This window comes from Xiphias gladius, chromosome 23, assembly GCF_016859285.1.
Source record: "Xiphias gladius isolate SHS-SW01 ecotype Sanya breed wild chromosome 23, ASM1685928v1, whole genome shotgun sequence".
Classification (NCBI taxonomy): domain Eukaryota; kingdom Metazoa; phylum Chordata; class Actinopteri; order Istiophoriformes; family Xiphiidae; genus Xiphias; species Xiphias gladius.
In genome coordinates, this window is record NC_053422.1 from 1,086,384 (window position 1) to 1,101,381 (window position 14,998).

Sequence of the window (14,998 nt, forward strand, 5' to 3'; positions counted from 1 at the left end):
CGGGGTTACAATCTCTTCCAGATTTATTCACAGGTGGATGTAATTTCTATCCAACCCCCTTTTTAAAAAAACAGCTGCCGTTGTATCATTGTGTCATTTTGGAGCATGTGGTTTGTGGAGCTGTTGCACTGCATTGTCACACTGACAGGTGTTTTTGTCATTTCGTATATTCTTTTATTTTATATTTATACCAACGACGGAGCCACCGTCTCTGCCTAATGTAGTGCGGCTCCACGGCAGCACAAACTGCAGCCTCCGACACAGTCACACCGGGGAACCAACACGTCTCAGGAGCAGGTTCGACACAAGCTGAACATTGCAACCTTCACGAAGGAGAATCTATCACAGGACTGTTGCATCTAGCTGTTCCTAATAAACTGGCAACTGAGTGTCTACTTCAGTAAACTTGTACTTTTGCTTTTTAACAATAAGAAAAAAAACCCCTTCAGAAAACCACATCATCCAGTTTTCGATTACTTGTTTCCATGTGGACTTTAACATGAGCCTCTTTCCTGTCAACAACAACAACAAAAAAAAAAAATGTCCTCCTTCAATTCCAACGTCCAAATTTCAAGTTTAGGCCCTGAGGTCTCAGTGGGGCCACGCGTGAACCGGATATAAGTTCACGATGTTAAACCTTAACCATTGTGACTTTTGCTGCTCATTTTTCCTCGGCGTGAAAGTGTAGCTACGCTAAATAAAGCCACCGATTCTCTTTGAGTCCCGGCCGTGGCGCTAAGGGAACATTTAGGCGTTTTCCTTTTCAGTACACCCCCTGTATGACGGGCCTGCTCTGCAGACGGCGTCATGTTTGCCCGTGTCCTCCAGCACAGCACTGAGTCGTGCCTGGTGTACATGACCAGTAGATGTCAGCGTGACACAGTGACCTCAGCGCGTGCGGGAAACCCGCAGGAGCAACCGCCACCGGGCCTCTGAGCAAGGCAGCGCAGTCTTCCAGTGCAGACGGGAGCTGAGGGAGAAGCGGTGATCGTAACCTTCATGGTCTCATCCAGTTCCCTTAATTTAGTCATTTCTAACTGTGAAATGCTTAATGTTGTTGATGTGTAATTATGAAATCACACTCTCACTTTACTCGCTCTTGTGTTGGCACAAATAGCTAACTTGAGAGAATCCCCTCCAACCGATCTGTCTTTGCTCAAAAAGAGACTCCTTTCTCCACCTAACTGTGCTTTTGAATATGAATCCAGTTTTTAGGGCTAAGGTTTAGGTTTAGGGTCAGTGGTTTAACTAATAGGGGGGAAATGTAATCCAAAAGGGGTCCACAGAGTCCACAGTCATTGAATAAACCTATAACGAACCCATGACCTCAATCTCACGTTACTCAGTTTGGCCCCATCCTGGTCTCGTGTCGGCGCTGATTTCAGGGAACCACCTCCAGCTGGTCTCTTTGGATGGTGCAGAAGTAATTCATATAATCTGTTGACATCTTGCTGAAATCTGTCCAAACGGTTAATGTCCTGTTGCGCTGCAGCACGTCACACTTTTAATGCCGCTGCCGTCATCTTTCAGTATCACTTATTAAAGTGTTCCTCAACCTTTTCGACCTGTCGTCCCTCAAAAAGAAAAGATCCCTCGTCACATGTTGCATATTTCCACCAGGTGTGACCTCTTAGATTAAAAGACAAACTAAAGATAAAACATTGGAACAAATAGAAAAGAAAAAAAAACGGACAATTTTTGTGTAGCAGGAACGTGTTTTTTCTGCTTCCCTATCCTTACATTTGTTCTGCAGCCCCTCTGGGGGTCTTGAGTCACGATATCCCTGAAGGGGACTGCACGTGGGTCCGTCAGATCCCGACTCATTCGCCGGACCTGTCTTCACTGGCTCCTGCAGTGACATGTCAAACCTCTCGGGGAACTGTGGTACAAAACATCCGCCAGCCAGTCAGAGTGTTGTCCCCATCACTTCAAATTTCTAACGTATCTTTTGAATTAAACTGCATCGTAAGGACGTACAGGACTCTACCAATTGACTCAAGTACTACTTAAGTACATTTTTTAGGTACCTGTACTTTACTTGAGTATTTCCACTTTGTGCTACTTGATACTTTTACTCCACTACCTTTCAGAGGGAAATAGTGTACTTTTTGTTATTTGACAACCATAGTTACTTTGATTTTTACAACATAACAGATGATCATCTCGTAAAATGTGATGGATTATTACAGACATTATTAAATGCCCTGTATACCCACTCGGGTGTTTGCAGTCATGTGTCTGATTCAACCTGCTCCGGTTGGAGTTGTGCAAAGCTCTGCTGGGATGTACGTACGTGGGGAGAAGGAACGCATTTTTGGTCTTCTTCCATAATTTAACACTTTTCAGCAAAGTTTGGTCATCCTGCAAAATGACTACTTTTACTTTTGGTACTGATTTTAAGTACATTTTGCTGGAAATACTGATGTACTTTCACTAAAGTATAATTTTGAATGCAGGACTTTTACTTGTAAGAGTAGTTTTACATTGAGGTTCTGCTATTTTTACCAAGGTAAAGAATCTGAGTACGTCCTCCACCACTGGTCCTGATTTGCAGACAGGAAATATTTTGACCTGAAGTTTCCTCCTGACCGCCAGGTGGCACTGCAGGCCACCACATACGCTGCTGGAGTCTCTGCAAAACTCTCAAAATGAATAAGATCCTGCACCTTCACTTCTAAAAACACCTCAGCCGATCCAAACACAGTCGCGACTGAATTCACGGGAATAATAAACTGAACAGGGGATGAAAAAAAGATAAGGACAACAGTTAGAGAAAAAGACAGAAATCCGGGAGCAGCAGCACAAAAAAAGTGAGTAAGTGAAGAAAAACATGACAGAGAGTGAAATTAAATTGATAAAGAAACATGAAACAGTGGCCCTTCGGGTGTTCAGGGACAAAGTCTTTCTACAATAAAATCCGCATTTTATTATATTTATAAATGCAACATATCAGACTATGTCAGGGACAGGTTTTTCTCCATTTTCACTGTGGTACCCTGGCGTTTTCACAGTCCAGCTCTCGTCAGGATGGAGCGAAGCACAGTCAGTACCTGACATAAAGACATACTAGAAAATAGGACCTTAATAGAAACTGGAAAATTTTAATCATTCAACAAACTGAACCAAATAAAATCAGAGAAGAACACAAGAAGGAGAAGGTTCTTCAGTATCAGCCAAAAAAAAAAAATGTTTTTGTCCAAAATCCAGAGTTTGTCATTTTCTACTGGTTATGTATATTTTCTCACATTTGTCAACTCCAGCTCTACAGAAAGTTTCACATCAGGTCTTACAAAAGTGACACTCCTTCCACCAAACTGTAATGTAAAGTTAGGTTATTCTTCTGTTCACGGGTTGAAGAAATAGTTAACGTTTTTGGAAAATACTTAAATTCTCTTTCAGTGAGATGTTCAGACGGAAACTGATCCATCGTGTCTGTGTGTTCAGCACAGAGCTGGGGTCAGGGGGGTTAGCCTAGCTAACATCTCTCCCACAGTAGCCAGTATCCACACAAACCAGCGCTATCTCTGCCTCCACGCCCCTCACCATTGGTTACCAAGGTCACGTCAGCTTTAACCGTTCTGTTCACTGTTGTTGAAAATGACTTCAGCCCCACTATATCCTAAATCTGTCTCTTGTCACACAGCTGGGACTGTCAGCCTCCCTCTTCTTCATCAGTTACATTTAACAAACCTCCAAACAGAGAAACGTGAGTGAATAAAAAGGTCACTCAGTTTTCAGTGAAATGAAAACCAATACATCTGCCAAGTTATTCATTTGTCGTACTATCTACAGGCTGTTTGGAGGGTTGTATATCTATGTTAAAACCAAAATCAGCTTCTATAGAATCAAAAACAGGAGAGAAAAAGAAAAGAGTAAAGCAGTGTTTGTCTGATTTAGCATGCGTGGCTAACTAGCTGGCTACAGTGCTAATAGTGTTACTTCCAGAACCAAGCGTTAGCATGTCATTAGCTCAGAACATTGTTTGTGGGGTTCCAGGTGACATTTGGGACTGGAGCATCCACTGTTAGCAGCTCTGTACCTACATGTTTGTCACACTCATCAGTTTGTCCTCATCCTCAGCACTGTTCTCTGTGTCGCCTGTCAATCTGTGGTTTGTTTGTTTTTTCATATTTAGCATCCAAACTTTCACAGTAACCAGTGACGACGATGACTTTTCTTTCCTTTTTAACCTGGGAGCTGTTAGCTTTAGCCTCAGTCTGTTAGCATGACATCATGCATGTAACTCTGAAGCTTTTGTGTCAAAAATCACTCCCTGTGAACTATCGAGTACGTTTACTGTCTGTAATCTGTCTGTTAGCGATTTAACAGTTCCGACGGCGGAACAAAAAACGTAGAGCCCATTTCGTGTCTCCGCTTTTTGTAACTTTTCCAGTGAAAATGAACCTTTGTCCAACTTTACAGATGTCAGTGACTAATGCTACGTTCAAGTCGTATTATTTAAGCTGTAACAAGTGGGGGAAAAACACTGTTCACTTCAGCCTCAGGCTTGTGATTCACAGCCGGGGACAAGGTAACTTCCACTTGGTGCAAAGGACCAGAGACACGCTGAACAGACTGTTGGTCTGCGAACGCACCAAAACAAAACCCAATAATAACACTAAAACAAGCCGTTCAGCACGTTTCACAGCAGCTGTGCGCTGTTAGTTTGTGGTTTCGCTTGGTAACAAACCGCCACAGATACACAGCTCAACAAAAGAAGCTAATTTAGAATGTTTATCTGCGCCCACAAGCTTAGCATTAGGGCTAGCCCCCTTGGAATGACGTGTGAACCCTCCCCCGCCTGGTCGTCCTACAGTGCCAAAGCAGCATCTTGCTGATGAGAAGCTGCTTTCGTCAAAACTTCCGCGTGAACTCAAAGACACAAGCATGACTTCGACGCCATCTTTATCACCGCCAACCGTTACGGCGGCGTTCTAGACCGCTCAGACTGACCGGCGTAGCAACAGTAACTAAGGGGGCGGGGCTTGGCGAATGACGCAGTGATTTTCGGACTCACACCTGGGGCGGGGGTTCAGCGTGAAACCGGTCCGCACCGTTTTGCTACGGATTCGGGGCTGAGCCACGTGTTCCCGCCAGACCGCGTGTAACGGTGCGTTTTCCCTCCTTTGGCGGGTGTGTCAGAGGCGTTGCCCAATCAGCAGCGACCGGTATATAAACCCGCCGCGTGTAAAAGGCAGTGCGCATGCGTAACACCGGAAGCGCGCCTGGTCTGGAGCAGAACGCACCGGCCACGGTCAACATAAACACAGCAACGGCACGGCCATATTTAAAGCCCATTAGTTCATTAATGATTTTCGATGAGAGTTGCTTGAATTGTCTCCATGTCGTTGACGTTATTTGCCTGACGTTGGTTTGAACCCATTTCAGTTACGTCCGCTGTTAACAGCTCTTGTTACCTATAACTCTTCTATGGTTTGAATCGGCTTCGTATCGATTGTGAACTTGCCTCATGTGCTGCCTCGTGTGAACCCTCGGAAACGCGTGTTTTGAAACGACCACCTTATTCTTGTTTGTTTATTTTAAGCCAAGGTTCACTTTCTCCGCTCTCCTCACCCTCTCTCTCTCTTTTGCCTTTATCCCGATGTCTCTCTACCTGTTCATGTCTCCTCCCCTCCTCTCTCTCTCTCCCTCCCTCCCACACCCTCTCTCTCTTTTGCCCTTAACCCAGTGTCTCTCTACCCTTTCATGTCTCCTCCCCTCCTCTCTCTCTCTCCCTCCCTCCCACACCCTCTCTCTCTTCAGTCTCGCTGCTGCTGCTCAGACGGCAACAGCTCCGCCCGCCTCTCCGTCTCTCACCGCCTGCGTCTACCTGTCTCTCCCTCTCTTTCTACCTGCCTCCCCCTCCCTCCGTCCCTCCCTCCGTCCCTCTCCTCCCCCCTCTCGGTGCGGACATGCTCCCGGGGCTCCGGAGATGAGGCTCCGAAATGTCTCCTTCCTGACGGTCTTGTTGTTCGGGCTGTGCGGGCTGGTCTCCCTGTCCTGGTACACCGCCTTCAGCAGCTCCAGAGGTAAGACGCGATCCCGGTGTGTGTATCTGTATGTGTTGGGGGGTGTGGGGGGCGCTCGGTTTTTCATGCTCTGCACTCCGGTTGAGGAGGGGGGTGGGTCGTCAGAGGGAGGTCAGTGTGTGGCAGCTCTGCGCTGTGTTTTGGACATTGCAGAAAACAAGACACATGATGGTGTTGATGTGGGGCTGCAGGCTTCAGATGGTGTGGAGGTGAAAGGAGCGCTCGATCTGTGATGCACCGCATGCCAGCTGAGAGGAGAGGGTCTACATGCAAGAGAGACGTAGAGAAGGGGAAGACAACAGGACGCGGTTCGGTTTTGTTGCGGCTCCACTTTGTGTTGCAGAAAAACACACATGATGCTGCTGATGCGAGGGGAAGCTCCTGCGCTGAGGTAATCAGGGGAGCGCTTGGTTTGCGATGCACCGCATCCCAAACTGAGGGGACAGGGTCTGGAAGGAGGAGAGAGATGGAGAAGATGGTAGTTTGAGGTTGTGCTGAAAACACAAGACGCTTGTGCATGTAGAGGGAAGCTCTGGTTCGGGGGTATTGAAGGGGAGGCTTGATCTGCGACGCACTACGTGCCGGCCGAGGGGAGAGGGTCTGTGGAGAAGTGGGAAGGAGGTGAGAGGAGGGGTTGGTTGGATTTTTTTTTTTTTTTTTTTGCAAGAAAGAAGAGGAATGATGCTCATGAATGTGAAGGGAAGCTCCAGTTCATGGAGTAATGAAGGGAGCGCTGGATTTGTGATTCACCGCATCCCAGCAAATAGGGGCGTTTCTAGATGATGGAGGTGGTGGTGGTGGGGGGGGCAGCTGGTTTGCTTTTGTCTCAGTTATTGAGTTGCGGTAAAACACACGAGACACTTGTGTATGTGAAGGTCCAACTTCTGAGGTAACGAAGGGAGCGCTCGGTTTGTGTATTGTACCACAGCTAAGGAGGAAAGGTCTACATTACGGAGGGAGCTGAGCAACGGGAAGAGGGGAAGGGTTGTTTGATTTTGTTTCAACTCCACTTTGTGCTTAGGATGGAAAACAATTGTTCCTGTGGATGTGGAGGGAACCTTCAGTTTCTGAGGGGAGCGCTCGATTTGTGACGCGCCACATGCCAACTAATGGGAGGGGGGTCTAGCTGGAGGGGAGAGCAAGAGAAGGGGAATGGGGGGAGGCTGGAGAAGGGCTGGAGCAGGCTGGATGATGGTGTTGCAGGGAAAAGCACAAGATGCTTGTGCTTGTCAGGGGACGCGCTGGCTCTGAGGCAAAGAAGGGAGCGCTTGATTTACGACGCACCACATGCCAGGTAAGGGGAGAGGGTCCGGGTGAATGGAGAAGGGTGGGAGAGGAGCCTGTGGTGTTCATGTAGGGGGGAAACCTCAGCAGTGAGGTCGCGAGGGGAGCACTTGATTTGTAAAACACTGTGTGCCAGCCGGGGTTGGAGATGCATTTTGATTGAGACGATCTAGAAGAAGAAGCAAGATGTGGGTGTGAGGGGAAGCCCTTGCACCTGAGGCAATGCAGAAGCACTGGGTTTGTGTTGCACCAAATATAGCAGGGGGAAGCACGGTAGGAAGAGGGAAATGCTTTAACCGCAGATTGCTAAAGGAGCGCTCGGTTTGCGATGCCGTGCCGTCCAGGAGACATATCTCCAGGCTCTCTTCTGTTGCAGCAGGTGGAGCAGACGATGTGAGAATAGTGGGCAAAGTTTGAAAGTTTGGACTGAGAGCGAAGTGGAGCGGCTCCAGAGTTTAAAGGAGCGCCTGGTTTGTGATGCCATAACCGGGTGGTGGTGTGGAGGGAGGAGACGAGCCTGCGGGGAGCAGAGTTAGTTTTGTAGAAAGATTCAAGTGCAACATCCTTAGCTGCTACAGAGATGAAAAGGCAGCGCTTGGTTTATGATGTGGTACGCAGCTGGGAGTAGGGTGGGAACAGTGGGGGTTTTTGGATTTTGTGAGCAAAATGGAGCACTTCATTTATGATCCACAACGGGCCTGGGAGGGAGGAGACGGTTTTGTGGTTTCGTTTTTGTCTGTTCTTAAAGTTTGTATTTGCTTGTGTGTCTTGTTGTGGTGCGAGAACTGATAAAGTGTAAAAGTTTACACACAGATAGTCTGTAGGTTCTACCGTTAATTGGCCCAGGAGTGAAGGAGCGCTTGATATACGGTGCAGTACAGACCTATGAGGGAGGCTTTTGTTTTTTTTGTGTGTGTTTTTGTTGCAGTGTTCAGCGTTTTTGCATGAAGCTGTGATGCAGGAACAACGAGTGGGTGTTCACGAAGAGGAACGGTGGCGGTTCATCTGTCAGCTGCAGCCTCCGGTCCGTGGGAGCGCTTGGTTTGTGAAGCGTTACAGCCTGGGTGGGAGGTAGCGGTAGTGGGACGGTTACAGTTGGTTGCAGTCTTACAGCTGCCTGTTGTTTTGAATAATATTCTGCTTCAAAAACACATCGCTCAGCTAAGAAGGGAGCGCTCGGTTTACGATTCATCCCACAGCAGGAAGCCGGGTGCAGCTGTTGTCTGGGGTGTCAGACTAGTGTGTTCTGTGTGTTTGGGGTGGGCAGGCGGAGGCCAGGTTGCTCCTGGGGAAAGGGCGCGCTCGGTTTCTGATAAATTTCCTGTGTGGCGAGAGGGGTGGTGTTCAGGTTTTATTGCAGCATGCAACTGATTTCTGGTTTTTGCATAACATTCAACGGAAAAATGCAAATGCAAAAGGAGTTAAGGCTCGGAGAGCACTCGGTTTTAACCACAGTACGCGCCAGTGGGGAGGATACCAATGGCAGGAGGGGGTGCTCATTGGCGATATTTGCTTCGTAGCAGAATTAATATCTGCCACGATTCCGCTCTGTTCCCTTTACGGCCTCAGATTTTTGCTGCTCATTGTCCTGAAGGGAGAGAAGATTCAGTCCGCTCTGCTGATAATCATCTATTGATCACATCAGCTTCGCTGTTTGACGTATGGAGAACTGACTTTGGCAAACACCTGCGTGGAAACACATTACTCATCGAACCAATTTAGATATCTGCTGTGACGGTGCGTTCATGTACAGTCTGATTCTCTGGAATAATTTCCTCTCTGTCAGTTTATGAAAGCAGTTAAGCGTATAACTCACTGTGACCCTTCTCCCGACAATCAGCACTAAACTCTCAGCCCGTAGGAGGCTGTTTGTAGGCTCAAACACGAGCTAAACACACACTCAGACGGATCACTTTCACCTCAGTGTCATTCGTAAATTCACCATTTCCTCATCACGTTCTTCCTTCTTTGACAAAACCCTCAATCGTTTTATCCACACTGCAGCTGCACATTCACACATCAGCAAACCAGTCTGTGTTTATCAAGTGTGTCGGAGGAGGAAGTGGAGTCCTATCCGCGACGAGTGACACATATTTGTTCCTGCTTTCACGTCTGCTCAGTGTGAGAGGCTCTGCCGTCGTTTATGGTGGCGCTTCTGTTTCACCCCCCCCCAAACACTCACACGGAGCAGAGGAGAGACAGGGTGACATCCCGTTACGTTGAGTGCAATAACAGCTTTCCATCATGTGTGAAAAACCCCCGTGGGACCAAAGACGGACAGACGTCCAGGGGTTTAGCGCCGCTTGATTACGCACCGGAGCGCAGCCCTGACAGTGAAGCATTGGCTCGTTTCGAAGGTTGCGTGGAAAGTTCACCGACATTAGTCAACTATCACTGACCACGCGATCGATGCCGGACTGGCTTCATGAACGGTTTCGTCATGTTGAGAATATTACTCGGCAGTCGGCCAGACATGGAGCTCGGTGGTTTTAGACGACACCGTGGACGTGGCAGCGAGAGGAACACCAGTGGTTTGTGTTTGGAGCGATTTCATTCACTTGTGCCGAGGAACTGAAGCCGCTTTCCACGCAGCGATTCGGAGGAGAAGTGCAGGCGGAGGTCAGGCTCATCTGACAGGATGACAGACTCATCTGGACACGGAGCTGAGCTAAACTGTCATTTCCTGCAGCCAATGTGGATGAAGCGCAGGCTGTCCGGGTTTAACAGGCTGGTCCTGTAACGTTCCTCTGAAAACGCATCACAAGCAAAGACACGGCCAGAAGATGGATGTTCTGCTGCCTTTCATCTTCACTAGTTGACACTGGCTCGGTAGAAAAAATCCTTTATTCCACTGGCAGCTAACGGCAACTTTCAAGGTGGAATGTTTCTTGCTTGTTACTCAGTGCATGAGTCGATGTCCTCGATCAATTGATACCTGAAATGTCAATATGACAACTTCGACCCGTCCCTTTCTTTTTATTGGCTCCCCTCCATGACCCCTGCTTTAGTGATGATTGGACCTTCAAGAGCTCGGAAAAAATGTATGAATTTCAACCGGATCATACGAACTGTGAACATTCTGTTTCCTCACCTGGAGAAAAAAGTGGCGGGGCGTCGTTCCCGTGCGCTCAGGCTGCACCACACCCGTGCGGACGTCGAGCCCAAACGCCTGAAAGTCCGACCAACGCACGCAAGCTTGGCGACAGTGGCGAGGATGCCAGCAGTAGCAGGACCAGAGCAACAGAGCCACAGAAAGTACAGATCCTCGTCTTTGAGTCAAAGCCCAAAACCAAAGTCGAAAGCAGACACTCGACCTGCGAGTTTGCCGATAAGAATCAGTTTTCTGTGTAAAACCTTTTATCACAGATGTTAAAACGTGTCTTATGATTTTACTCACTTTGTTTTTTTCCAGATTTATAAGACAAGTGAGAAGAACAATGAGCAGAGCTGTTTAAAAGCGGCAAGACTAAAACTATTCAGCCTTTACTTAATAAACAACCGCTCCTCGCCACGTTAATAGAAAACATAATCCGGTCGCCCTTATGTTTCCTAAAAAACGCATTTGCTTTTGAAAATTAGTTGTACATTAATATCATTTCTAGAATCAAATGACCAGAAATAAATTAACCCACAGAAACTTTGGGACCTGGGAGTATTATTCCAACTCAGGAGAATTGGTTGGTCTTTGTGTGTCGGGGCATGAAGCGATAATCAAATAAATGTCTAATTTCTCGGTCCTAAATACCTGTTATTTGGACTCTGTTGTGTGCAAGAGCTTTGCTTTTTGCTTGTGTACACTTGGAAATGTTGACCTCATGTTAGTGCTGGAGGAGGAAGGTCAGGAAGACCATCATCATTAGGATTCACCCTCCGGGGAGCAGGAGCAGCCACAGATGAAACTCGCAGCTGTAGCGGTATCACCGCAGCGTACCGCTCTTCCCTGCGCTGTGGGAAACCAGCCGATTTTCTGTCCGTTTAGATGCCAAAACGCCAATTAGACCAAAGTTCAGAGGAATTAGACGTAGCTGTGACTCACCCATCTCCCTCATGTCACACACGCACACGCACACAAACACACGTAAACACGCACTCACTAGTTAACCGCCATCGGTCTGTGAATCAATCTCTGGTCTGCAGCAGAAACAAGCCTTCGTCCAGGAAGGATGGAGGGGAGCACGATGGGAGTGAACACACAGCAAAGACACCGAGAGTCAGTCTGCGTGTGTGAGTGTACTTGTATGGCTATACATTGTGAGGACCAGTTTGGGTTTTAGACCTTTATGCAGTGAGGACATTTTATCCGGTCCTCACACCTTCAAAGGGCTGTTTGAAGGTTCAGACCTGGTTTTAGGGTTCAGGTTAGAACCAGGTTTAGGTCAGGGTTTTGGTAAGGATTGAGTGTCCCCACAAAGATAGAAGTACCAATGTGTGTGTGTGTGTGTGTGTGTGTGTGTGTGTGTGTGTTGTAGCACTCAGGGTAAATTAGTCAGTGGAGCTGCAGACAGAAGGTGCGTTTGATTTATTCATTCCTCTGAGAGTGCAGCGGTGATGTCATGCGAACGGTGCTGAGGTCAGAGGTCAACACCTTTTCATCCAGCCCTCTGACTGGCTGTATTTGAATCCGTCTGTTACCTTTGCAGTGGCCATGTGGGTCCTCGGGTCTGAAAAATAAACTGGTCAAATGTCTATTCTGCTGCCTCTCGGATTTTGTTTTTATTCAATGTTTACATTTCATTTTTTAAAATTTAAGTCACTTTTTTTAAATCTCCATCAGACCTTTATTTTGGAAGTAGCTGCAGCTTTGTGTGTACCGTTAACACGCACGCACACACACACACAGATTGATTTACAACATGCCAACAGTACATGGCTCATAGCGATTAGATGACGCATCGGCCTCTTTCAGCCTGGAAGTGAACATGTTTGGCCTTGTCCTGCTGTCAGTCTCTCTCACACACACACACACACACACACACACACACAGCCCCTGCCTTTCATTGTTTAACTGTCATAACCTTGACTTTAGTTTCCTCTGTGCCGTTTTACTTCTGTTGCACAGAACTGATACATGAAGTTTGTTCTGTTATTCTGTTAGAATTTGGCTTAAGTACAGCTGTGTGTGCGCGTGCGTGCGCGCGTGTGTGTGTGTGTGTGTGTGTGTGCGTGTGCGTGTGTGTGTGTGTAAGTAAAGTGCCTCTGTGCTGAAAACTGCGGTTTCTTGATCATTTCTCTTTAGAATTTTTTCTACCAAAACACAACAGTGAAACACTGATCAGAGATCAGTAATTATCATTTATTAATAATCTCTGATGCTGATCACTGATTAAAACTCTGATTTAGTCGTTGGATTAGTTTCTGTGTTAGCTGACATGTCCATCAATCAGGGAACAACAGCAGCGTTCGAACCAGGTAGGAGTGAGACAGATACCATCCAAACTGGGACTGGATCCCTTTTGAGCAAATAACTCCAAGGTTTTTAATCACAGATTGTCCCTTTAAAAGGAGTCTGGTGTCTAAAGCAACCCTGGAGGTCCAAACAGGCGTCAAACAGTTAATAAGTCGCAGCGCAAAACTGCCTGCACCAAAAAACAGAGAGTAAAACTGGAGAAATTCCTTTCAGTAGTAAATTTACCGCAGTCTATTTGGGCTTCAGCTGATGATTACTCTCATTATCTATTAGTCCGTTATCATTATTTAGCTGTAGTTATTTTTTGCTACGTCTATAAAATGTCAGAAAATGGTCAAAAATGCCCATCACAAACTCCCAGAGCCGGCGGTGACGTCTCCAAATGTCTTGTTTCACCTGGCGAACAGTGAGAGGCTGCAGCCAGAGAGGTGTGGTATTCCCTGCCAGGACTGAAGTTAGCAATAGTTCTGTATTAAACGACGTGTCCGTGAATGCTGCGGTTTCAATGGTGGTCGCGGGCTGAACTACATTTAGTTTTAGCTACGTTTTAGATCTAACACGGTACTTTGGTTTTGTTTTTTGTTTTAAACAACAACCAGTGGTGGAAGAAGTACTCAGATCTTTTACTTGAGTAAAAGTAGAAATACCACATTTAGAAATACTGAACATTTACATCAAGATACTTCAAGTACCAGAAGTAAAAGTACTAATTGTGTAGAATGGCCCATTTCATAATAATATGTATTTTATTATATTGTTTGATTATAATTGTTGATTCATCAATGTGTACATGTCGGGCTAATTTTAATTACATTATATATTCTGCTGAGTAGCTTGTGAATTTCCCCCCGGGATCAATAAAGTCTTATAACAATACATTATAATTGATTTCTTGATTATACTTGGTTTTATTAATAAGAGTCTCCAAGGTAACTAATCGCTAAAGTTATCAAATAAATGTAGAGCTCTGAAAAGTTGAGTATTTGGCTCTGGAATGTGTTGGAGTAAAGCAACAACAATATGTGGCATCTCTAACACACGCAATGAGTTTCCGTTGACAACGGGAGGAAAAACAAAACGGCTGGAGGTTGCAGTGTTGCCACTGAAAGACACAAATGAGCTGCAGAAAAGCGGAATTATCCTTCAGAAGAAGCCCATGGTCGAAAGCTGCTCTGGGTCTTCTGAAGCGCATCGCAGCGCTAAAGACAGAATCAGAATGAATCCGTCTGCATCCTGAACTCTGCAGGTCTGCGGGTTCAGTAGTAGCAGGTGGTCTTTCTGAGAGATGCAGCGCCGGCTCTGGCACTATCGGATCGTTGCTGTCGGTCAGGAAACCGGAGACGAAGACGGAGGGAGGCTCCCCTCTGTGCCAGAGATGGAGGGGAGTATTGATGAGAGTATTGATCTCCTCCTCCCTGCTTTCACTCCTCTCTCCTCCTCCTCTTTTTTACCTTTGTTCTATATTTTTGTGGCTGGACCCCAACAGCGGGTCCAGCCCTATAAACGTCCGTGACTGACTGACTGGCAGAGCGTCGGAGTTTCCCCGTCGGTCACTGCTCTTTCAAAATGAACCGGAGCAAACTGTGTCTATTACGTCATCAGGGGGCGTTTACAGGCAGAGTTGCCAACTTGGCGCCTTCGTTGCAACATTTACCAACGTTACAGACCCTTTCGGTGTCTTCCCTTCACAAAAGCACCTAGAGACAAATCAAGCGAGTTTCTGGACAAACCTTAGCTACTTTCGGTAGAAGAGAGTCGCCAGCGTTGCCCCGCGAGCGTGAGGTCGAGGGTTTCCCTCCGCAGGCGAAACCTCTTTGTCTTTAACTTGTCTGGTGACTCTGTCAGACGACGTCGTGGTTATAAAACCAGGATTTCAGCAGCAGAGCAGCAGCTCGGAAACGACTCGGAAGTGACAGCTGGTTAACATGTCGTCTCAATGGGCCACGTTTCAGTCACTGTTTCATACCTGTTCCGTCGTCTGACAACAGAAACGGAAAAACATGTAGATGAGAGCAGCTTTATTGGGAATTATTCAGATGTATTAAATGACTGTATATGTGAACACAGAGAGCAGGAGAGAAGCAGACAGGCAAAGGATGGTCCAGCCAGATACCAGGGTTTGACATGTTCTTGTTTATTTACAGTCACTCAGTATAAACACATGTATACGCATTTATACTCTCACCCCCTTTTCCCTTTCCTCCTCTTTCATCCCTCTGTTCTCCTATCATTTTATCCCCACCTCTTTTCTGTTTTGTTTTTTCCTCTTCTCTCTTCC

The 14,998-nt window shown here is 46.7% G+C and overlaps 1 protein-coding gene across 4 annotated transcripts in view; it reads left to right on the forward strand.

The window, feature by feature from the left end:
* Positions 1-2,694: 2,694 nt before the first annotated feature.
* The window catches only part of mgat4b (alpha-1,3-mannosyl-glycoprotein 4-beta-N-acetylglucosaminyltransferase B), a 108,937-nt gene continuing 96,633 nt past the window's right edge, over positions 2,695-14,998 (forward strand). For all 4 annotated transcript variants that reach the window (XR_005706545.1, XR_005706546.1, XM_040119402.1 and 1 more), the window contains exons 1-2: positions 2,695-2,810; positions 5,764-6,029. Coding sequence is in view for 2 of the 4 variants with exons in the window: in XM_040119402.1 (XP_039975336.1) it covers positions 5,933-6,029 (97 nt within the window). In the remaining 2 variants the exon portion in view is untranslated. The remainder of the gene's footprint in view (positions 2,811-5,763; positions 6,030-14,998) is intronic.